This window comes from Capricornis sumatraensis, chromosome 17, assembly GCF_032405125.1.
Source record: "Capricornis sumatraensis isolate serow.1 chromosome 17, serow.2, whole genome shotgun sequence".
Lineage (NCBI taxonomy): Eukaryota > Metazoa > Chordata > Mammalia > Artiodactyla > Bovidae > Capricornis > Capricornis sumatraensis.
The window spans coordinates 68,098,492-68,122,924 of NC_091085.1; the positions used below are offsets into that span (position 1 = coordinate 68,098,492).

Consider the following 24,433-nt stretch of genomic DNA (forward strand, 5'->3'; position numbering starts at 1 on the left):
GTCTAACTCTCCACCAATTGGAAGAGCCGGGCGTCCCTCAGGGTTAAGCTGAACGAGTAAGGCGGGGAGAATGGGCGTGAAAGGGGCGGAGCTTCTTTGTCCCGCCTCTCTTCCCCAAGGAGGCGGGCAAGGAGGCTTGTATTAACTGGGGAAGGACGTAAGGGCTGGCCAATCAGAGATCATCATGACGCCCGAGTTAGCCAGTAGGGCGCGGCGAAGGGGGGACTGGGGCGGTGCCGGCCAGGCGAAGGGGACAGTAGGCGGCGGATGGGAGAGCTGGCGCAGCTGCCGTGGTGGCAGCGGCTGAGGTGGCGGTTTCTGCGGCGGCTGCTGCAGCTGCAACAGCTCCGGGCTCGGGGCTTTGGCGGCTGCGCCGGCGGGCTGTGCTGTGCTGTGCGGACCCCGGCGGTCGGTCCGGGTTGCTGGGGCGGCGCGTGTAAGAATTCAAGGCATGTGAGGGATGGTCAGAGGAGAGGGCAGAGGTCAGGGGCAGGGGGCTCGGAGTGAAAGGTTGCGGCTGGGTATTTGGGTGTGGGAGGCGGGCAGGCCGGGCCAAGAGGGGTTGCGGGGAAGTTCATTGCGGCGCTTCTCTCCCTCCAGTCCTGATCTGGGGAGGGGGCCCAGCGTGGGGACCGCCCGAGGAAGCCCGGGGCGGGAGAGGGGGCTCAAAGTCGAACACGTGGAGTAGGATCCCGCACGCCTCTTCGCTCCCCTTTCTCTCTCAAATGCTCATCTCCCTGGAGCCCTCAGTCCACCCACCCTGCAAGAGACTCTTGCCCGGTCCGTCTGCCCGAGTGGAGCGCGGGACGGCCTGCCGGCTTTCCCTGGGACCTTTCCCTAAGGGGTGACCCTTCCATTCTGGGTCCTCTCTAGAGGGAGAAGCACTGTGACTTTAAGTACGTCCCTTCTCTTCCCTGAGCCTCAGTTTTCCCTCTCTAAAATTATGGGTTTGAATTCAGATGAGGGGACTGGTCTGGGAAGAGAGGAAGGGTAATGGTTAAGCAGGGAGGGTCAGACTGCCTGGGTTGAAATCTGGGCTCTATTACTTCCCTGTGGTCTACTTACAAGAGGTCGGTTAATTTAACCCCTCTAAACCTCACTTTCCTCATTGTGAAGTGGGGACATCAGCTCAGTAAAATTTCCTAACAGAAACACTATTCACATTTTGAGGCACATATGTCTCTGTTGTGATAACCCCCTCTGAGAGCCACAAAACTAATGCATTCATTACAAGCAAACAGTCATATATTATACAGTTAAAATAAAAGCCAGTAGCTACTATAATAACAACGATACAATTAGGAAAGCTCTTCTTGATGAGTTGAAAAGGTTAATAGCCTCTCCAGCCTTCAAAATAAATACTGGCCAGGACAAGATGTTAATAATTGTCAGAGCTGAGTGATCAATACAGGAAGTTCATTTACATATTCTCTCTACATTTGAGTATATTTGAAAGTATATGTGGTGAAAAGTTTAAGCCAAAAAGAAAAAAAGACATAAAATGCTTTAAGACAGCCAAATGGTAGCATCTCATTTGGAATTTCCTTTTCTGTTTTCCCACTACTGAGATTTAAAAGTAAAATGAATCCCCAGATCTGGAGGAAACTTAAAAAAAAAATCTCACAGGAAGTTTGCTGGGTAGAGCGCTACAGTCTTAGCAGCAAAGAATAGTGCTCATTTTTAAACTGCCTACTTTTTAAGAAGCCATTGATGCACAGGGGCCTGCCTCAAATGGTCGTGGAGGTTTCTGAAGGAGGTAAATTGCTGGGTTGCCATTCAGTGGGTTGATTTGGAGGCAAACTTGATTGAGACCAGAACACTGCAGTTTGAGGAAGGAACCTGCTGCTGTTTTCAAGTTCAAAGGTCTGCTGTTAGATCTGCTGAGTGCTTGCATTTCTTTGCTTGCATTTCTTTTGGTCCTCAATGGAAACAGGAATGTGTATAAATAGGAACTGTAAAAGGCTAGTTCTGACTGTTTTGAATTGAAAGTTCCAAATAAGCATTTCATCTAAAAAAATATTCTAGTCTCTTCCCTTTTCTTCCCAAATACCTAAATCTAGGAGAATAGTGCCTTTGTAAGAATGATATGGGTAAGTTTAGATGACCTGGCACACTATTTATAGGTCATTGGAGCTAGTGCTGCCTAAATACCAGGACTGGACTTGGAAGGATTGTAGCATGGTGGCTGGGAGCACAGGTCTGGAGTCAGATTGTGCTTTCCCACTTTCCTGCTGTGGGATCTTGGACAAGTCACTTAACCTCTCTGAGCCTTAAGTCTCCCCTTCTGTAAAGTGGGACAATAATCCTACTTACTATTATTGACTTTCAGTCAACTTTACTTAAAACTTGCTAGAAGAGCCCCAGTACATAGTAAACCCTCACTGAGTACTAATTACTATTATATGAACGGTCATATATATATATATATATAAAGTATATACATTTATATACATTTATATGGCTCAGAGGTTAAAGTGTCTGCCTGGAATGCAGGAGACCCGGGTTTGATCCCTGGGTTGGGAAAATCCCCTGGAGAAGGAAATGGCAACCCACCCCAGTACTCTTGCCTGGAGAATCTCATGGAGAGAGGAGCCTGGTAGGCTACAGTCCATGAGGTCGCAAAGAGTTGGGCACAACTGAGCGACTTCACACACTTCACAAAGTATTTTAAATCTTTACGAAACACACAAACAAGGGTTAAGAGGGGTGGAGATGGAACATACTAGCCATAATATCAATCTCCAGACATAATTACGCTTAGCTTTTTAGTATTTATTCTTGTAGAGTTCCTGTCCCATCCCCCATATTTCAGTGATATTATTGGCTCAGACAGTAAAGAACCTGCCTGCAGTGAGAGAGACCTGGGTTTGATTCCTGGGTTGGGACAATCCCCTGGAGGAGGGCATGGCAACCCACTCCAATATTCTTGCCTAGAGAATCCCCATGAACAGAGGAGCCTGGCAGACTACAGTCTACGGGGTCGCAAAGAGTTGGACATGACTGAGCGACTAAGCACAGCACAGTGGCACATCCTGTGATGTGCACATCTTTTTTTTTTTTTTAATTAAGATACAATTCACATTACTGTAAGATCCACCATCTTAAAGGGTACCATTTTTAGTATACTTGTGAAGTTATACAACCATCACCACTGTCTGATTCCAGAACATTTTCATCAATGGTTGTATTATGATCAATTGTCTTTTTCTTTTTTTTTTTAATCCCCCAAACTCTAGAAGATGCCACTGATGGAGGAGTTTCTGAGAAGCACCTCGGGGCCAGTGGCTTTGACTGGGAGCTCAAAGCAGAGACTATTTAAAGCCTTGGATATCACCTCCTGAGGGCTGCAGGAGTGAAGAACATGGCTGTGAGTTTAGATGATGACGTTCCCCTCATCCTGACCTTGGATGAGAGTGGCAGCGCCCCACTGGCTCCCTCCAACGGCCTGGGCCCAGATGATCTGCCCAGCAGAAGTAAGATGGTAGGGTGTGCTGGGGGCGGGGGAGAGTGCAGCTTTTGTTTTGTTGTGGGCTTGGTGGTCTGATGGTAGATTCATGTACCCGAATGCCTGACTCCACGTTTGACCCCCAAGTTCTGACACATATGCTAGTAGGAGACTAATTCTGTGGAGTCCTAATCCTGCAGCCCCAATTTAGGGATGTTCCCTGGGACTAGCCTGCCCGGCTTCCCACAGCCCCACCCCTCCCTTGCACCTGCAGTACCCTGGTTCTGTTCGTGGATGCTTCGTGGAGACCTCAGGCAAACCTGCTCCTTGGCTAGCATCCCTGTCCCATTCCTTGTTAAAATAAGAAACAGATTTCAACATCAGCCTCCGTCTGCCCGATCTTTGGCAGGAAAGTGGCGTTGACTGCTTCTCCCCGCTGGCGTTCAGTCCCTGCACCGCCCAGAACAGGATGGAGTGGAAGAGGGCAAGCATTTGTCATAATCCATTGATCAGAGGGTTTGGGGTTTGTTTCACTTTGTCTTCCTCTAAACCAAAGCCCAGAAGCACAAAGTGAACCCAAGAGAGGTGATGAGCTTTAAATTTTTTAGATTTTAAGTGTGTTTCTGGCAGAATGAAAGGTCTTAAAAAAACCTTTTTTGTTCCAAAGCCATTTGTTCCATTTGCTCAGGCCTCGGGTCCAGGAGAGCTTAAAATAACTTGCCTTCTGGAAGGTCCTAAGATGTCAGGGGCTAGTGCTTTAGGGTCTCCTTAGCAGATGGGAGTTCTACCCACCAGGCATGCTCCTGAGCTAGGAAAGAGGGGTACTGCTTGGGTCCAGGGAAAGGCAGGCCTGGCTCTCTCATCTCCTTTGTCCAGAGAGAATACAGTTGGCTCACAGGGAGCTTAACAGCCTGCATTTGAAAGTGGTAAAGGACAGCATTGTTCCCACGGATGGGAGTGCAGTGGGAGGCCTGGCTCCTCTAAACTGGCCTCTCTCCGCTTTAGCCAGTTCACCCATCTAGAGTGGCAGAGCTGGGTGATCCAGGAAGCATAGAATAGAGACCAGATTTTTCCCTAAGTGCCATTCAGGACCAAAAATATCAGTGGCTGTGATTTCAGGCCCACTTCTTAAATACCCCAGAGTCAGCAAGCTAAGTGTTAGGCTCCTTCTTACCTGTTATCTTAACTAAGATCCTTTTGGCAAAGTAGGCAGTATTATCCCTAGTTTACAGAGGAGAAAACTGTGAGTCAGAGAGGTTAAGGAACTTACCTAACATTGCATAGCCAAGTAGCAGTTTTGCAGAGATTTGAACATAAGACTGTTTGACCCCAAAGTTCTTCCCTTCCTCTTTTCCCTTTTTTCCTTCTCCTCCCCTCTTCCCTCTTCTTTTCCTCCTCCTTTTTTCTTCACAAGGCCGTAATAAATGTAAGTGCTGGCCCTCAACATTTACATATATTATTTCATCATATAACCTCAGAATGGAGTTATTGTTATCATCCATATTTGCTGGGGAAGAAAAGCTTCAGAGAGGTTAGGTAACTTGTCCAGGGTCACATAGCTAGCAAGCAGCAATGCCTCGCTGATCTTTCCCCATCACCCTGTGTAAGGTGCTTTGGGGAATGGGATGTAAATGAATGTGACATAGTCTCAGCTTCAGAGTAGGCTGCCCACTAGAGAGGGAAGTGGTTCCATCCATGGCCAGTGAGGGACTGGGCTGGAGGGAAGGTGGTTGACATCCGAGAGTATGGATCATTCTGGAAATAGCCAGGCTCAGGGTTCTGAATTGGACTCTTGATCATTGTCGCGGGTGCCACTTTTAAGTCCTCCCAAGTGTCAGAGCTGATGGCAGGGTGTCTGGCTCTCCTGCAGAATCAAAGTGGGCAGAGAGGCATAGCTCTACGTCAAGATCAGGTTTTGAAGCGACGGCGGTGCTTGATGACTAGGAAATAGGCCAAGTAGACAATAAAGCTAACGTTGGATCGGCCGCTAGTGAGGCTGTCCCTTTCTTGGCAAAGTTGATGGCTTGTTTTAGTTTGTTTAAGAAAAACAATATAAACTGACAGGGTCCAGGGAAATTATGTGCTCTGGGAAGTGCGTTGGCGCATCAGTTTACTCTCTCACCCCCTTCCTGAGATATTTGCTAAAACCTCTAAAAACTAATGGGTGTAACCCACCCAGCTTGGCTGAGAAAAATAACAGCACCTGTTGGAGAAAAGGGAAGATTTCAGAGGAGGCCTGCATGCTCCACCTCCTCTGTGTGGGCTTTGCTTTCTCTCTCTCTCTCTTTTTTTTAACCTTGTTAAACATCAATTCCTCTTAATCTTTTAACTTTTTTTTTTCTCCAACTTTAAACTTTTTATTTTGTATTGGGGTATCTTTCTTTTTAAAAAAAAATATTCTATTTTTGGCTGAACTGGGCTGTGGCATGCAGGATCTTTCACTATGACACTAGGCTTCTCTCTAGCTGTGTCACACAGGCTCAGTAATCAAGGTGCATGGGCTTTGTTGCTCCATGGCTTGCGGGATCCCAGCTTCCTGACCGAGGATCGAACCTGTGTCCTCTGCAGCAGAAGGTGAATTCTCAACCACTGGACCACCAGGGAAGTCCCCATCTGGGCCTTTCTTGTTTCATTCTTGGATCTTGGCACTGACTTTCTTCACAAGGTCCGCCTCCCACTTGTCTGAGTGGTCCATCTAAAACACAAATCTTGTTTTACTGTACTTTGTGCATACTTTTTTCCCCCGACAAATTGAAAGTTTTTGGCAACCTTGCATCGAACAAGTCTCTCAGCACTGTTTTCCCAACAGCATTTGCTCACTTCCTGTCTCTGTGTCACATTTTGGTAATTATTGCATTATTTCAAATCCTCCACCAGCAAAAAAAATTGGCGGTTCACTGAAGGCTCAGATGATGGTTACTCACGTGCTTGCTAAATTAATTAAGGTGTGTGCATTGTTTTTTAAGCATAATGCTATATAATGCTTTATAGCATACATATATACACATACACACACATTTTTCAAATTGATTTATTTGGCTGTGTCAGGTCTTAATTGCAGCATGTGAACTCTTAGTTGCGGCATGTGGGATCTAGTTCCCTGACCAGGGATCGAACCTGGCCCCCCTGCCCTGGGAACATGGAGTCTCAGCCACTGGACCACCAGGGAAGTCTGTAGAAATAAGTTTTTTATACACTAGGAAACCAAAAAAGTCACATGACTCGCTTTAATTGCAGTCTTCACTTGATCATAGTGGTCTGGAATTGGCCCCGCAATATTTCTGAGGTCTGCCTATGATTTCCCCAGCTTGCTCAGGTTCTCAAGACCTTCCTGTGCCCGGCAGGATGCAGCTCCTTAGCCAGCATATGCATGTTCTAGCGTCTTCTTGCCTGACCAGTTCCATTTCCTGCCTTACCCCACACTTCTAGTTCTCTGAATCCCCGGTACATTCTCAGACCTCTCTGCCTTGCTGGTAACTGCCTGGCATGTTTTCCCTGGGCGCTTGTTTACTCAGGAGCTTCAGTTCTGTCTTGATAATCCTGCTGATAATCCCATCACTTTGAAGCCTTCACTGAACCACTATTTCCTGATGGGCTGACTACTTACCGCCCTTTTCTGCTGTGGTATCTGATCTAGGCTTCCATTATTATTACACCAGCTTACTGTGCGGAAGCAACCGTTTAACCATCTGATCACCTCCTAGGCCCCAAGTATTCATTCATCCACATATCACATAGCTCAATGCCTACTGTAGGTGAGCATTCAACAAGCATGGTCCATGGAGTAGGAAATGGCAACCCACTCCAGTATTCTTGCCTGGAAAATTCTATGGACAGAGGAGCCTGGCAGGCTACAGTCCATGGAGTTACAGAGTCAGATATGACTAAGCACAAACAAACAAAGGCCCACCATAAATCCAGGGTGATCTCAGCTCAAAATCCGTGATCACATGTGCAAAGATCATTTCTCCAAACAAGGTCACCTTTGCAGGTTCTGGCAGTAACAACTTGGGCATACCTATGGGGGCCACTATTAAGCCTGATGTAATTTGGTAAGAAGAAAAAAAAAGTCATGGTCCAGATAAACCTAGCTGGGTTTCTGGAACCTCAGAGCTCATGGGAGGGGCTTCCCAGGTGACTCAGAGGTAAAGAATCTGCTTGCCAGGGCAGGAGCCACAGGAGATGTGGGTTCAGTCACTGAGTCAGGAAGATCCCCAGGAGGAGGAAATAGCAACCCACTCCAGTATTCTTGCTGGGATAATGCCACAGACAGAGGAGCCTGGTGGGTTACATTCCATGGGGCCACAAAGAATCGGACCTGACTGAGCAACTAAACACAATAGCTGTCTCAGGTCGCAGGAGCGGAGGGGCTGTCTGAGGGTCCCATCAGAGATGAGTGGCATCCCCTCCTGCCTCTGCTCACCAGTGGTTGGGGTCTCATCACTCCCAGCACAGCTGATTGCCCTGGGGAGGCTGCCATCCTTGCTCCCCGAGTCTGTGGCCAATCTAAACCCTTGAGGGGTTAAGGAGTTTTCTGCAGCCTGACGCCTTCAGCAAAGTTGGCAGCTGTGTGGGCACAACAGCCGCTGAGAGCTAAGCCAGCTCTCTGAGGGCAGGAGCCTTGGCTGAGCCTGGGCCTCCACCCCGCCCCTGCAGCCGTGCCGTGTCCCACACCCTCCTGTCTCCGTGTGCTCGGGCTGCCATGACAGAGCTCCAAGCGGCGGAAGTGCATGGTCTCAGAGTTCTGCAGGCTGCAAGCCCAAGAGCACGGTGTCAATAGGATTGGTGTGTTTGAGGCCTCTTTCGGACAGCTGCTGCTCACCGTGTCTGCAGTGTGTGTCCTGATCTCTTCGTATCAGGCTACCCCTCCTGTTGGATTAGGGCCCACCCCTATGACCTCATTTTGCTTCAATTACCACTTTAGAGGCTCTGCTCTTTGAATACCATCACATTCTGAGGCCCTGGGGGTGAGACTTTCAACACAGAAATTTTAGGGAGACAGTAATTCAGTCCGTAGCACTCCTGCCCTTTCCTTAGATGAGGTCCCCAGGAATCTGGCTGTGCTGCTTGTGACCTTTGACTCTATGCTAGGGATGCTGGAAGCTGGGGAATTGTCCCTATAGGAAACCAGAGGGCTTGGATCTTTTTTTTCCCCCTTATTTGGGCAAGGATGGATTGTATCCAAGACTTAAAACATCTCTGGGCTATAAATGTGGCAGCTGAAATGCTAATGAATGACTCACAGGCGGGAGATGTCAGGTTGATAAAGGAGGAAGGTATGAGCAGAGGTATTTAAAGCCTAGAAATTAGGAGTAACCTTGAAAATAGTCAGTGGGTTTGGCGTCCGACAGCGTGGTTTAGAGATAGCCTGCTGTCTGCACTGCGCAGCAGTCAGTGATCTGGACTGTTCCTGGACTGTAGAGTGTGGTGGGCCATACAAAGTATCTTCTTGGGGAATTCTGCTCACTCTCAGCTTTCACCTTCTTATTGCCTTTAAGCCCAGTCGCTGCCTAAGATGGGCCTATGCTATTGGGTGAGGAAGGGATTGTGGCAAGGCCGGGGCTGAGGCTGGAGCAGGGCACTTTTTCTCACGAGATACCTTGGCGCTGGTGGTTCATGGTTCCCTGGTGACAAGTCCTGTGGGGATAAGACCTAAGGTGATAGAGTAACAGGACCCTTTTGCCTCTTTCACCCTGATTCCTAAGACTTCATTGGCACTTACCTGGGACCCAGTACAAGGTGGAGAACCACTGCTCCCTTGCAGGGGCCGATATACAGCGGGCGCCCTGGCTCCTTTTCCAGAGTTTTCATGCAGCCAGAACCAGCTGGCACCCATCTCTGTCATGGTGGGCCATCTCCATCCAGGTGGGCCACTGCTCCCTTGCAGGGGCTGATATACAGCGGGCACCCTGGCTCCCTTTCCAGAGTTTTCATGGCAGCTAGAACTAGCTGGCACCCATCTCCATCATGTTGGCCCCAGGGCAGACATGGCCAACCTGAGCTGGGAGAGAGTGGTGGGGCTAAATACCCGGGGGAGACCTAACCCCGAGGCAGGCTCTCCATCACAGAAATCAGTGTCTGCGCTTTTTTCTCTGACCGAGCTTCCCCAGCACACTCGCCAGAGAGAAAGTAAAGCCCAAGGACCCAGGTAGCTTTTGTCACCCGTGATACATTGGGCAGTGGAGTGGTTAAGCATTCGGGCTCTGGAGTCAAACTGCAGGCTTCCTGACCTAGGCGAGTACGGGACTTAGTGTCTCCAAGCCTCAGCCTCCTCATCTGTAGGGTGGGATCATGATAGCATCTTCCAGGAGAGTTGTTGTGGGGGTTTAGTGAGGTCACACGTGTGGTGCCCGTGGTGGGTGCTCAGCCAGTTGTAGACGTTATTGTCATGCCTAGAGACAGGGCTTCTTGGGGTGCTGAACCCAGGCCAAGAACTGAGGCAAAGGTGCCTCACTGCTGGCCCAGCAGGTGGCCACCACCAAGTGGGGAAGGGGAGGCAGCATGGCAGCTGGAGGCTGAACAGCATTCAGGCTTTCCCAGCCTCCCAGGGAGCTTGGGCATTTGGCTCCACTAGAGTCGGCCCCCGGGCTTTCCCAGGGCCTCGCCAGGGACACGACAGGATGGTCGTGTCGCCAGGCTGGCAGAGACACCAATTAAAACGCACACGCACCCGGCACCCTGGGTTCCAGCCTCATAAGCGACACTTGAAGCTTTTCACTTCCTCCCCACTCCGAGTCTTCGTGGGGGATCCTGTCTGTTTCCTCGGGCCCCCCTGCCATGAAGTGCCACGCAGAGAAGCTGCTGCATCGGAATGGCAGCAATGGCAGCTGGGCGTGAGCTGGAGCCCTGGCTCCATTGCTCTTTCCCGTCCCCTTAGGGGGTCTCTCTACGTTCACATTTGCTCCAAGAGCATTTCGTGAGGCACAACAGCCAACTTCTCAGCTTCTGAGTCAGGGAGGGAGCGGGGGAGGTGGGGCTCTGATGGCTCCTGGCCGCAGTGTCCTGCCCGGGGCTGCCTCGCAGATCACAGCACGGTGGACCTGGAAGGAAACCCAGACGAGGCACCAAGGGATCACCGCCTGCCCCCACCACCCCATATCCCTCAGGCCCCTGGAGAAAAATTGGTCCTCAGACCGCCCCATCCCACCTATGAAGGGAGCCCTCTGGACTCCCTTTCCTGGGTGACTTCTCTGATTGTTTCCTGACTCTCCCTTCTCTCCCTCTCAGTCCAAGCTGTGCAAGGTGATTCACAATAAAAATAACGGCTCATGGGTACTGAGCCCCTATCAACTGCCGGGCAGCGTCTGAAAGCACTTCGTGCTGCCTCTGTAACTGGATCCTCCCAGCAGAGCTGTGCTGTTGGTTCAGCATCTGTCTCTGACAGCAGAGGAAACGGACACCCTGAGAGGGTGAAACTTACCCAGGGCCACGCAGCTCTGGAAACCCCGCGCTCTTCTGATCGGGGAAACTCAGGTTCTGGGTGCCGAGAGATTCAGAACTGGCTGGGGGCACTTGTCCCTGCCTCTTCGGGCTTCACAGAAAGAAAGATCAGATTTCATTCAGCTTTGCAATCAAGCCAGATTGGGCATTTTTTTCTCTTTCTGTGTCTGTCTTCCTGCATTGACAGGCGAATACCTAACCACTGGACTGCCAGGTTATTATTTTTTTAAGGCAAGATTTAGGGGCTTTGTTCTTCCCTGGAAGAATCAGTAATGCCTGGGGAGTCTCCCAGGTGAACGTATGGTGGCTCAGCCTGCATTTGGAGCCACAGATGCAAGTTTCTCCCTTTAGTGCTCCGTGGGCACCACCCCTGCATCCTGGCTCAAAGATGAATCCAGAAGCTGCAAATCAGGGCATCCATTATACCACCTCGAAGTAGAAGTCTTCCCCAGAGCCAGTCTTGTTTCTCTCTTGTTGGAGGCAGCAACACTGTAAACCTATTACAGTTTTTAAAAAACATTTTTATTTATTCATTTGACTGTGCCAGGTCTTAGTTGCCGCATGCCAGCTCGTAGTTGCTGCATGTGGGATCTAGTTCCCTGACCAGGGACCAAACCCAGGCCCCCTGTATTGGGAGCGTGGAGTCTTAGCCGCTGGATCAACAGGGAAGTCCTAAGCCCTATTACAGTTGATTGCAATTGGTGACTGTGTGTGCAGTAATGTTTACATAGGTGGTGGCTCCTAAGAGCCCTTGCGAAGTAAGAGTATCCCTGTTTTTCAGATGTGTAATTGGAGGGGTGGGGCAGGAAGTGACCTGCAGGGGCGGATAGTGGGGCAGTGGGCCTCATTCATCATCAGTGTTGCTGGGCTGCTGCATGCCCAGCGCATGTCCATACAGGCAGGCCTGTGCTGCCCTCTTGGTCTCGGATTACAGACCTGCCGTTTCTGTTTTCAGGCCTTGCCCAGAGGGAATGTGTCTCCCTCCAAGCTCTCAGTTCAGTCGCTCAGTTGTGTCCAACTCTTTGCGACCCCATGGACTGCAGCATGCCAGGCTTCCCTGTCCATCACCAACTCCCAGAGCTTGCTCAAACTCATGTCTGTTGAGTCGGTGATGCCATCCAACCATCTCATCCTCTGTCGTCCCCTTCTCCTCCTGCCTTCAATCTTCCCCAGCATCAGGGTCTTTTCCAATGAGTCAGTTCTTTGCATCAGGTAGCCAAAGTATTGGAGTTTCAGCTTTAGCATCAGTCCTTCCAATGAATATTCAGGACTGATTTCCTTTAGGATTGACTGGTTGGATCTCCTTGCAGTCCATGGGACTCTCAAGAGTCTGCTCCAGCATCACAGTTCTAAAGCATCAATTCTTTGGCGCTCAGCTTTCTTTATAGTCCAACTCTCACATCCATACATGACTACTGGAAAAACCATAGCCTTGACTAGATGGACCTTTGTTGACAAAGTAATGTCTCTGCTTTTTAATATGCTGTCTAGGTTGGTCATAGCTTTTCTTTCAAGGAGCAAGCGTCCTTTAATATGGCTGCAGTCACCATCTGCAGTGATTTTGGAGCCCCCAAAATAGTCTGTCACTGTTTCCATTGTTTCCTCATCTATTTGCCATGAAGTGATGGGACCGGATGCCACGATCTGAGTTTTCTGAATGTTGAGTTTTAAGCCAACCTTTTCACTCTCCTCTTTCACTTTCATCACTTGGTAAGAGTTAGGCCCAATTCTTGGATCAAATGAAAATGAAGCCCTTGAAGGCCAAGCCCTCTGATCCACCTTCCCAGCCTCACCCCACCCACCTGGCAGTGACCCCACCCAGCCGGCAGTGGCCCCAGCACTTTCCAGGCCAGGAGAACATCTCCCTCAGTTACACCCCTGCCTGACTGGCCTCTGTTCCTTCACTCCACCCCCTCAGCAATCAGAACAAACAAGCAAAAGTCTTAACTGTGGGGCTGCTCACGCCATCTCATTTATTTGTCTACTTTTTGGCCAAACCACACATCAGGCAAGATGTTACTTGCCTGACTAGGGATTGAACCCATGCCCCCAGCACTGGCAGCATGGAGTATTAACCCCTGGACTGCCAAGTAAGTTCCACTGTCATCTCATTTGTTTAACAATCACACAATCTCACTTTTTAAAATTTTACTTGAACCACTTTCACTACCAAAACTTCCCATCGGCTGCTGTCTCTTACTCCTGATCCATCCCGCTTCAGCTTTCTTCAGCTGAAGATCAGGTTCTCTGTTTCCATGGTGCCTTCCCGAAGCGACCAGGGTCACGACTGCACTTCTGCACCTTTGAATCCTCTGAATAGATGCGCGGAGGCCCACTCCCTCCCCAGCACCTGCACGTGATAGATTTGATTAATGTCTCATGTACTGAATCAGTTTGCTTTGTGCCATGATGGATTCCTAAAGGTTATGAGAAAATGAAATTTTGGTGAAGTAGACGATTTAAAATATGAGCAGGAGGGTTGAGTTTGGCAAAGCATCCTTTCATAGTATGATTAATACCCCTTGGTTCATCCAGTATCGAGCTGGGTTTTGTAAACCATGTTCCTTTTTTTTTTTTAATGTATTTGGCTACTCCGTGTCTCAGTTGCAACATGTGAGGTCTAGTTCCCTGACCAGGGAGTGAACCCAGCCCCTCTGTATTAGGAGTCTTAGCCACTGGACCACCAGGGAAGTCCCCAACCATGTTCCTTTTAATCAGGGTTTAACCCATTGGTGGATTTCTTTCTCATGTCTCCATGATGCCCATTTGGGGTGGGCTGGTTGGACAAGACAGGAACATTTAAGTAGGTGCTCTTGTTTTGGGTCCTGATGTGTTGTGCCTCTTTCCAGGAGCACATGTTTGGGCAAAAGCACAGACCACATCTTTCCTGCACACACCCCGGACACCTAATAAACAGACACATGTGAAGTAAGGGATCTGGGAGTGAGTCACCAGGTTCTCCCAACACCCAGGAGAGTCTGTTACATCTTAACCAGCCTGTGGAAACCACTGGGTTGACCAGAAGACTCATCCCCACATGATCAGGTCAGAAATAGCCCAGGTGGACCCTGGCCTCTGCTTCCCCTAGGAGCAGCCGGCCTGGGGCACGTCTTTGGTCTCTGCTTTCGAAATTCTCAAGGAGCCTCACATGGCCCATAATTTCTATATCAGCCCAGGTCCCACCTTCACCCACCTCTGAACTCACCCACCACCACTCCGCCACTCGTAGGCTGCCTTTCCCTCCTGCTAATCTCTCCTTTTGTTAGACTGGGTTTTTATTTATTTATTTTTCTTATCCTTTTAGCTCTTGCTGGAAACCAGCTCTGGGAGAGCCATTGTGCTCAGCACTGGCTAATGGCCTGGAGCTGCGCCAAGCTGCCGGATGCGTTGGCTCTCACTCGTTGGGTGGTCGTTGACAAGCGTGATGCCTTCTCTCTGTGACACCCCAGGGTCCCCTCTTGCCAGCTCTGCTGTTTGCTCTTGGCTGGCCTGCCTTGCTGCGAATGGCAGCTTGTACTGAGCACCCTGGAGCCCGTGTGGTTGCCTCCACGGGGCTCAGACTTTCTCAGTCACAGAGCTCGCTCAGCCTTGAGGCCAGTTGACCTGTTTGCTTTTGCTGCCTGTTTCCTTTTGGGAGCTCAGACACTGCCCTGGGGTGGCCAGGAGCTCCCCAGTCTGGAGACGGGAAAAGGGCTTGGGAGAATCCTCAGGTGGTTAGAAATGTGTATGCATTGGTGGAGTGATAATACGGGCTGATAATCTAGTTCATTCTAACGTTTCTTCAGAGTCTCTTGGTCTACAGCAAAGGATGGGGTTGAATTTCCAGTGCCCTGTCTTAGCAAGTGTGCAGCCTTGAATGAGGAGCTAAGCTTCGACTTCCCTCTGAGTTTCAGTTTCTTCGTCAGTAAAATGGGGATAAAAATGTCCCCATTCAGGGTTAACATAGGAAATTTCAGGTAACATTCCAGGTACCAACTCAGTAAGTGGAAAAACTCTTAACTCAACAGTAAGGTGTCCGGGTTTCATTTTCAACAAAGTAGCAAATTTTCAACAAAGTAGCAATGACACCCCTCCTTGAGCCTCAGTTCAGTTCAGTTCAGTGGCTCAGTGGTGTCCGACTCTGCAACGCCATGAATTGCAGCACGCCAGGCCTCCCTGTCCATCACCAACTCCCGGAGTTCACTCAGACTCACGTCCATCGAGTCAGTGATGCCATCCAGCCATCTCATCCTCGGTCGTCCCCTTCTCTTCCTGCCCCCAGTCCCTCCCAGCATCAGAGTCTTTTCCAATGAGTCAATTCTTCGCATGAGGTGGCCAAAGTACTGGAGTTTCAGCTTTAGCATCATTCCTTCCCACTTCAGTGTTCTTGCCTGGAGAATCCCAGGGACAGAGGAGTCTAGTGGGCTGCCGTCTATGGGGTTGCACAGAGTCGGACACAACTGAAGCGACTTAGCAGCAGCTTCCAAAGAAATCCCAGAGCTGATCTCCTTCAGAATGGACTGGTTGGATCTCCTGGCAGTCCAAGGGACTCTCAAGAGTCTTCTCCAACACCACAGTTCAAAAGCATCAATTTTTCGGCGCTCAGCCTTCTTCACAGTCCAACTCTCACATCCATACATGACCACTGGAAAAACCATAGCCTTGACTAGACGGACCTTAGTCGGCAAAGTAATGTCTCTGCTTTTCAATATACTATCTAGGTTGGTCATAACTTTTCTTCCAAGGAGTAAGCGTCTTTTAATTTCATGGCTGCAGTCACCAGCTGCAGTGATTTTGGAGCCCAAAAAAAGTCTGACACTGTTTCCACTGTTTCCCCATGTATTTCCCATGAAGTGATGGGACTGGATGCCATGATCTTCGTTTTCTGAATGTTGAGCTTTAAGCCAACTTTTTCACTCTCCTCTTTCACTTTCATCAAGAGGCTTTTTAGTTCCTCTTCATTTTCTGCCATACGGGTGGTGTCATCTGCATATCTGAGGTTATTGATATTTCTCCTGGCAATCTTGATTCTAGCTTGTGTTTCTTCCAGTCCAAGGTTTCTCCTTGAGCCTATGAGTAGATAATTTCAGGTCTCTCCAAGTGGATGACTTGAGCTCACTTTTATTACATTCCTCTTGGCACCCCACTCCAGTACTCTTGCCTGGAAAATCCCATGGATGGAGGAGCCTGGTAGGCTGTAGTCCATGGGGTCACTGAGTCGGACATGACTGAGCGACTTCACTTTCACTTTTCACTTTCCTGCATTGGAGAAGGAAATGGCAACCCACTCCTGTGTTCTTGCCTGGAGAGTCCCAGGGACAGGGGAGCCTGGTGGGCTACCGTCTATGGGGTTGCACAGAGTCGGACACGACTGAAGCAACTTAGCAAGGATTGGTATTTGTGGTTTGGATTTTCTTAGGGGTTCCATTGTGGCAAATGGGGAACTGTATGTTAATTTCCTCGACCATCCAGGTGCACTGCAGGACAATTTACCTCAAGTAACTCCATCTCCTGCCTGCTCTTTAGGATGGATTTTTGGCCTTTATTGTATTTTTCTTTATTCATGCTGCCACTTAAAAAAAAAATTAGTTATTTATTTACTTGTCTAGCTGGGTCTCAGTTATGGCACACGGCGTCTTCCTTGCATCTTGCAGGATCTTTCTTTGAGGCACACGGACTCTCTAGTTGTGGTTCATGGGTTCAATAGTTGCAGCCACAGGCTTAGTTGCTCCTGCAGGATCCTAGTTCACCAGCCAGGGATCAAACCCACGTCCCCTGCTTTGCAAGGTGGAGTCTTAACCACCAGGGAAGTCCCCACAACGCCTCTTTTGAGCTGTTTCCCCCACTCAGTGGAAAGGGAAACTGAAGAACAGGAAGAGAAGGCTGAGCCCAGGACTTGACCACTGACCACTCAGACTCTGAGGCCCTGCCGGCTTCCCTGGGAGCACGCCAGCCAGCCCAACCCAGGTCCCTGGAGAAGTGGCCATCAAACTCTGCAGGACGTAGACTTCCTCCCAGCTGTCATTCTGCCAAGGAGCTCTGGGTCTCCCGGCTGGCCACTTTGCCCCTTGTTGCTGCTCTTCTGAGCATAGCCTCCTGCTCATAGCAGATCCAGATGCTGGGGTGTGGCCAGTGGTCATGGGATCCAGGTCTAGCCAGTCCCCCAAGTGTTCCCAGGCAGAGGCTAGAGCAGACCTCTGATCAGTACCCCAAGTAGAAAAGGAGTCTCACAGCCAGGCTTGTTCCTCTGAGCATTGCTCATCTGCTGATCCCCTGCAGAGGCCCAGGGAGCCCCAGCTTGCAGTGGACAATGCCTTTGTCTCTATTTTTTAAAAATAATTTTCTGTGGGGCTTCCCAGGTAACTCAGTGGTAAGGAATCCACCTGCCAATGCAGGAGATGCAGGTTTGACCCCTGGGTTGGGAAGATCTCCTGGAGAAGAAAATGGCAACCCAGTCTGGTATTCTTTCCTGGAAAATTGCATGGACAGAGGAGCCTGGCAGGCTACAGTCCATGGGCTCGCAAAAGGTTGTTGAACATGACTGAGCAACTAAACGGCAACCACAGATTATAATTTCATAGCTGTCTGTCAGAGCTTCTTCCAACCTAGTAATTTGAGATCAGTGAAAACAAAAAGTTACCAAAGTAAAAAATTTTTCAGTGGGTAAGCACACACTTTTTAAAAAATAGAAGCCTCATTTTATTTTACTTTTATTTATTGTAAATATTTTTTGGCCACGCCACGCAGCATGTGGGATTTTAGTTCCTTGACCAGGGATCCAACCTGCACCCGCTGCATTGGAAGTGCGGAGTTGAACCTCTGGACTGCCAGGGAAGTATGCCTTGTCCCCTTTGCTCTTGCACTGCTCCTGGCCCCACCCCTGTGCATTTCAAATTAGTGTTTCCAGTGCTTCCAAGTGAATGCAGGACAGATGTTCACACAGGTGCTATACTCTTCCTTGGATAAACACAGTGGAGTTTGCATGTTTTTCTGTGTGTGTATGTGTGTAAGTGAGTGTATGTGTGTGTGAGAGAGAGAGAAGCATAGGTCTTTGAGATGGAGGGAGCCTTTACAGATGTTTTCTCAAAGCATCCCATACACTTTGCACGTGGTAGGTGCTCAATAAATGCTTTGTGATGAGTTTTCAGTGGGAGTCAAAGCCTTCTGTTTCATGATAAACCCAGCGGCGCAGGCGTAGGAAGTACAGTTCCTGTTGAAGTACAGCTGTATTTGGAAATACAGTTTCAAGTCGAGCCTTGAAATGCACAGATTCAAGGAGATGGAAATCATTTCCAGCCCCACCAAGAGACTATCTGCTGGCATCTGGTAAACGCCTCCCTCTGTCTCTGCCTCAGCAGAGGGTGGTGGTGGGTTGTGTAGCAGTGGCCAGAGGAAGTCTTCTCCCCCGGCAGGTGGTGAGGACCATCAGACAATGGAAGCGACCCAGGGGGCTCCTGGCGAGTTAACTGCTCTGTAAATGTGAGCTCACCATGGCTCCCCGGGGGAAAGGACCCTGCCTTTTTTGCCTGTGCAGAATGTAGACGGAGTTACTGTGAAACCAAGACAGCCTGACTATCCTGCATATCTCTGCTCGTCACAACTGGTCCAGCTGCTCTCTGTTAAAACCCAGCGGCTCAAGTCCAGTCTCCTTATCATGGCGTACAGCCTGCCCGCTGCTCCTGATTTACAAAGGCCAGGCCGCCGGGCTCGAACCCAGCCTGGCCGCTTCTTGCTCTGTGACCTTGGGAAAATCACTTAGCCTCTCTGGGCCTTAGTTTCCTCCCTTCTGGAAACTGGAGATAGTAATAGTCTCTGGTTCAGGGGGCTTTTTCATACTTAGGGGAATTAACAAGGGTAAAGCACTGAGTGTGAGCTGTTATTCTTGCCCTCATTTGCACATATCAGCCTTATACCTCTGGTCCTTTAAGCTTCAGAATTACTGAAACCTGTGCAGTTTCCCACGAACGGAAGAGCCTGGTGGGCTACAACCCATGGTGTCGCAAGAGAGGACACAGTTTGGCGACTCAGCCGCCACCACACTGCCCGAGCATGTCCTGCTATTTGCTTTTCTGTGCTTTCTGCATGACCTCCTGTTTCTGGAAGGTAGCCCTCACCCCATTCCCAGCCCCTTTTAGAACACTTTTTCATCCTTCATCCTTTAAAACCAGCACTGATAAGGCCCCTGAATCTCTCTCTCTCTGCCTCTTCCCTCCAGCCCTCATGGACAGTAGTTGCATTCACATCATTTTCTAGGCTGCTGTAACAAATGCCTTTAATGCCCCAGAATCATTCCTTCTTTTGCCTCCTGACTGTGAGCTGCTTGAAGACAAAGCCCACGGTTTTACTTTTTCAAATCCAACACCTAACCTAGGGCCTGGTATACAGTAGGTGAGGAATAAATGTCTCCTCACATGGAACCACATTTATCTCCATTTAGAAGGTCAGCCTTTTAAAAACATTTTCTCCCCTCCCTTTTTCTCTCCCAAATAACTGCATGATTTATTAAGACTAGAGACTTGCTCTCAAGGTTTCGTTTGCAGCTTCAGTCTGCGAGTGCCCTTTGTGGCCAGTTTGGGGGTGGGCCCCTGGGACTGCCATTGCTACCCTGAATTACCAACGGGTGCTTATTTTCCTGGCCCCTGCCAAGAGTCTGCCATTTCTAATCTTCACCCCTCTTGCCTTTTCACCTCCTCTGTTTACAGCCGCTGCTCTCAACTCTCTCACCAGCTCCACGCCCTTCCATGGCAGGTCTTGTGTATCTACAGGGAATCCCCCTGGATTTGGCCACTTAGGTCCCTGTGAGCTGGCTGGAAATAGGTTGGAGGTGGCACAGGGCGTAATCCTGGCTGCTTCCAAACCAGGGCTTCCTCCTTCTAGAACAGTGCCTGACCGAGTACCAGCCTGGGTGAGCCTTTCATCTTTCCTTTCCTCTGGATAAAGCCTTTGGCAGGACAAGGTTTGGGCCGGAGGCCAGCAATTCAACTGGAAGGGCCGTGCGCCAGCTCTTGCCTTTCTGGAGGTCGGTCTATTAGCCCAGGGTTCTGCCAAGGTTCACAGCCTTTCCTAACATGCCTGGATGACACAGGTCTACCTCCCACACCATTGTGCAGTCAGTCACCAGCAGAGAAAGCCTGAGCAGAAGGAAATACATGCTCTGCTGTCTTTTGGCACGGTGTCTTTTGCCCAATTTTTATCCAGGGGTCTTTTAAAGAGCCCACACGGAAGCGGGGTGGCAACGGCGTGCCTGGAAAATTCATCAGTGCCACTCGGGTTGATTTTCCTCTCCTCTTCAAGCTTGCCTCCCACCACCCCATGGAGTGGGGCTCTCAGCGACCACTGGCAGATGGTTGGGCGATGGCTCGTTGTCATTCTGGTGGGCGCCAGTGTTCGGAGGGCTCCGGGCACTTTGTGGGTTTTTGCATTTGTCTCTGAGATGCTGAGAGCACAGTTGGCACCTGTCCCAGTTAATGGATGAAGAAGCTGATCCTCTGGCGATTAAGATCGTGAACCAGGGGAGGGGACGGGCACAGATGGGAGAGAACTTGGGTGTTCAGGGCTACAGAATTTTTTTTTATTTTAATTTGGCTATGCTGGGTCTTAGAGTTGTGCCACGCAGGATATTTAGTCGAGGCATGTGGGATCTAGTTCCCTGACCAGGGGTTGAATCCAGACCCCCTGCTTTGGGAGCAGAGTCTTAACCCCTGAACCACCAAGGAAGTCTCGGGGCTGCGGTCTGTCTGGAAGGGGATGTGCACGGTATATGCGTGCCTATGTGTGTGTGTGTGTGTGTGAGAAGGGTGCGGGGTGGGCGGAAATGCATGAAGTTGTGTACATGTAAGAGAAGGAGAATAAAAGGACAGGATTGAAAGGAGAGAGGGACCTCAGTGTAAACCTGCAAAAGAACTGTCACCGCCTCACATCCTTTCTGCTCAGAGCTGCCTCCCACAAGGAGCTCATATGCCTTTTATCCAAAGCACCCTCTTGCCCAGGCCCCCAAGGAGGGTCCCAGTGACCTACCCAGCCCTAGCGGACCCTGTGCTTGCTGGATGTTGGGTGGGTCACAAAAGCCCTCTGTTCCCGCCCGTCCTTCCCCGTCCTCCCTGGCGCTGCTTTATAGCCGGCATATGGAAACTGCTTCTGTTTACCCAGAGCTACCTCGATGCTGCTGTGCGCTGTGCTCCAGTGAACGGAAACTTTGGATTCCCCGCTGGGTCATTTGCGAGGCTGCATGCAAAGCCGCCAGCTGTTTTGCAGGGAGTATCTGGGCCCTATTACATCAGCGCAGAGGAAGCGTTACCATCTGTGCAAACAGGTCATCCTGGTTTATCTGCCTGTCCTCTGTGTGGGGAACGCCTCTCCTACTTGGAGGCAGCTTTTGTTGTTGTGGTTGTCGTTACGCTGTTTTGTATTCCACCGCCTGCCAGTTCAGCCGTTTTCTTTCTGTTCCTTATTCTCCACATTCAGCTCCCTGGGCTGATTGCCAGGATGTAGGGAGGGGAGTTTAGGAGTAGGTGTTGCATAAATGTTTAGTGGCGAAGGTCAGCAGGGCCTGAAAAGGCTGCAGACCGGCTTTACAGGAGAGCTCTTTGCCCAGGACACCCGGAGTTCGGAACAAAGTGTTTTTCTCTTCGGGGACTGGGCAGGGGGTGACTTTTCCCAGAGGCGCAGAGTGGGAACTTCCAGGTTGCCAAGAGCGTTCAGCTTTCTCTGGCCCTTTTCAAACCTCCCGGGATCGGAGAAGCTGGCTGCTTCTAGGAGCCCAGGAGCTGCCAAGAAGACGGCCGCTCCCACCCTCCTGTGCTGCTGTGTATCTTGTTCCCCCACTTCTTTCCTCCCGTTTCCAGCTGCCTCCCAGGAGAGGCGGAAATGCAGAGGCGAGGGCCAGCCATCATCTTCCTGGAGGAGGCAGCAGAGGGCCAGCTGCCCGACAGCCCCGTGGAGAGGTCATCCTGTCTCCTCCAGCTGGGCCCTTGTGGTATGCCTTGACCTGGCCATGGGTGAGTGTGGCACCAAAGGTGGTACCAGGATCAGAGATCAGACATGTTGATTCTTACAGGGTCTCTAATGTAATCACCGGCGTGAGGGCGGGTCCCTGATTGCAGGCCGGGGTGGACCCGGGGTGCTGTATGAGAGCCCTCCAGATGGCCTTGTCCGGTCTCTCCCTGTGCAGGAGATGCCCTGAAAGTTGCATCACCCACTTTTTACGTGGAGACCTGGCAGGGGTCGGGGGGCAGCGCTGTTTCTCCCAGGAAGTGCAGATTCACCCCAGGTGGTTAGGAATAGGCCAGGGCTGGGCTCCAGGTCGCCAGGGCAGGTGGGTGCTCACAGTCAGCAGAGTCTGAGGCTCCCCAGGTGTGACCTGGAGCAGATTCAGTGGGTGTAATGGAGGGACCTCCACAGCGACACGGGGACAGACCATCCCCTGGGACATCATGCTCAGTAGTGATCAGTCAGAGGACCCTGGAATTCCCATACAGCCTCACCTTCTGCTTCAGTGGAGTTCACTCTGAGGAAGCTCACTGGATACATGCCCCCTGTCTGAACTACAGGCGCACGGTCTGACCTCTGACCTGCCCCCTTGCACCAGCCCCCTCCCCTCTTCTCTCTTTTACCCTAGCCATGTTTCTTTATGGGAGGCCACCGACCCTCTGAGCATTCCTCATCAACCAGAAAGCACTTGGGGGCTGGAGGGTTTCCATTGCTTCTTTGGCCACTTCTCCAGCCTGGGAAGTGGGAGAACGGGGCCGGGAATCTGGAGTTAACCCCCCTTCCCTCCTCCAAAAAAGGTGACTTCCCTGGTGGTCCAGTGGCTCTGGACTCCCATTGCAGGAGCCCCGGCTTCCATCCCTGGTCAGGGAACTAGATCCCACATGCTGCAAACTAAGACCCCATGCAGCCAAATAAATATATTAAAAAAAAAAAAATTAGACCCTGCAGCCCCTAAACCCCTCCTCATGGCAGCGCAGGGAAAACGCTTCCGGTCTTGGCCGCTGGGGTGCCCACCGCCTCTGAATGAAGACTGCGTGTGCAAGGAGCAGGCTGGACCATGGCTCCTGCCTTCCATGTCACCCTTTCCGTGATCCCTAAATGTGGCTCCCCAGCTGCTCCTGCTTGGAACATGGGGTGGGGGGGACGCTCTTGGAAGTCACCTGTGGCCTTCTTGAAACTCCCTGCTGTGGCCCTTGTCACCGAGGGCCTTTCAACCCTGTCCTCGAATCACAGTCACCAACAGGCACTCAGGCTTTGCATTTGGAAAGCCAGCCAAGTTCTGTGTTCTGAGCAAGGGGAAGGTTGACCGATCAGAAGCAATGAACAAAGTCCTCCCCGCTGGAGGGGAGGACTCTCTGTTCTGTGTCCTCAGCTGTTTGAGTCCTGTTTCCCTTTTTCAAGGTTCTGCCTGGATTACTCTTGTGTAAAATTGTCCCTCTTGCACAAATCCTCCTAAGAAGGATCTTTGGAAAAGGCAGAGAGGTCATGTCACACCCCTTCTTACCACCCGAGGGCGCTCCCCACTGTGCTCTGGATGAAGCCTGCCCAGCACGGTGGGTGTGCTTCTGTCATCTGTGGGGCATCTTGCATTTCATTTCTGTTGAGATATGTGTGTGGAGCTTTTGCACATCGTGCCTGGCCCTGTTCTGGGCTCTGGGGACACCACAGTGACCAAGATGAAACCCCTGAGTTCACGGAGCTGATACTCCAGGCAGGGAAGCAGGCACCAGGCAGGCCCACCAGTTAAGTCCATGACCCCCTCCCAGGTGGCGATAGAAGCCCAGGAGGAAGCCGGGGGCTGTGTGAGGAGGCCAGGGCATGGCGGTGTGCCCCGGGAAGCCAGAGGCAGCCTCTGTAAGATGACCTTCGGGTGGACACCTGGGAGACGTGACCAGGCCAGCCATTCAGAGGTCCGGGGGCAGGGCTGAGGGCACAGCAAGTGCAGAGGCCTTCAGCGGAACATCCTAGGCCTGTCCCAGGGGGAAAAGGAGGCTGGCATGGCCAGCGTGAGGGGTGACTGGGATGAGACCCCAGACCGGGTTTCACAGGACCTGCTCCCCCCAGAGGAGGACTTCCGAGTTTTCTCAGGAGCTGGAGGCGGTGGCATGTTTGGGGCAGAGGAGTGCTACCACCTGACTTAGGTTTTTAAAGGATTACTGTTATACTGAGCTAAAAAGTTTACTTAAAGCACATGCATACACACACCGAAGGATTTCTCTGACCAGCGTAGAGAAGAGAAGGGCAGAGAGGGGCAGGATGGGGAGCCAGACCAGCAGCAGGGGCAGTGCCCGGTGGGGTGAGGGGCTGGGAAAGTGCAGACAGTATCTGGGGAGGGTCACTCCACATGATGGATGAGGAGTGATGTGAGGGGATGAGCCTCCTGAATCCCTGGGGCCTCTCCTGCCCTGGGGTTCTCTGCCTGTACTGTGCTCAGTCGGGTCTGACTCTTTGTGACCCCCATGGACTGTAGCCTGCCAGGTTCCTCTGCCCATGGGATTTCCCAGGCAGGCATAATAGACTGGGTTGCCCTTTCCTCCTCCAAGGGATCTTCCTCACCCAGAGACTGAACCTGCATCTCTT

The 24,433-nt window shown here is 50.8% G+C and overlaps 1 protein-coding gene across 1 annotated transcript in view; it reads left to right on the forward strand.

Annotated features, from left to right (window-relative positions):
- Nucleotides 1–3,346: 3,346 nt before the first annotated feature.
- The window catches only part of TPCN1 (two pore segment channel 1), a 60,456-nt gene continuing 39,369 nt past the window's right edge, over nucleotides 3,347–24,433 (forward strand). Inside the window, exon 1 of the mRNA XM_068989566.1 lies at nucleotides 3,347–3,473. Coding sequence (XP_068845667.1) covers nucleotides 3,362–3,473 — 112 coding nt within the window. The 5' untranslated portion in view covers nucleotides 3,347–3,361. The remainder of the gene's footprint in view (nucleotides 3,474–24,433) is intronic.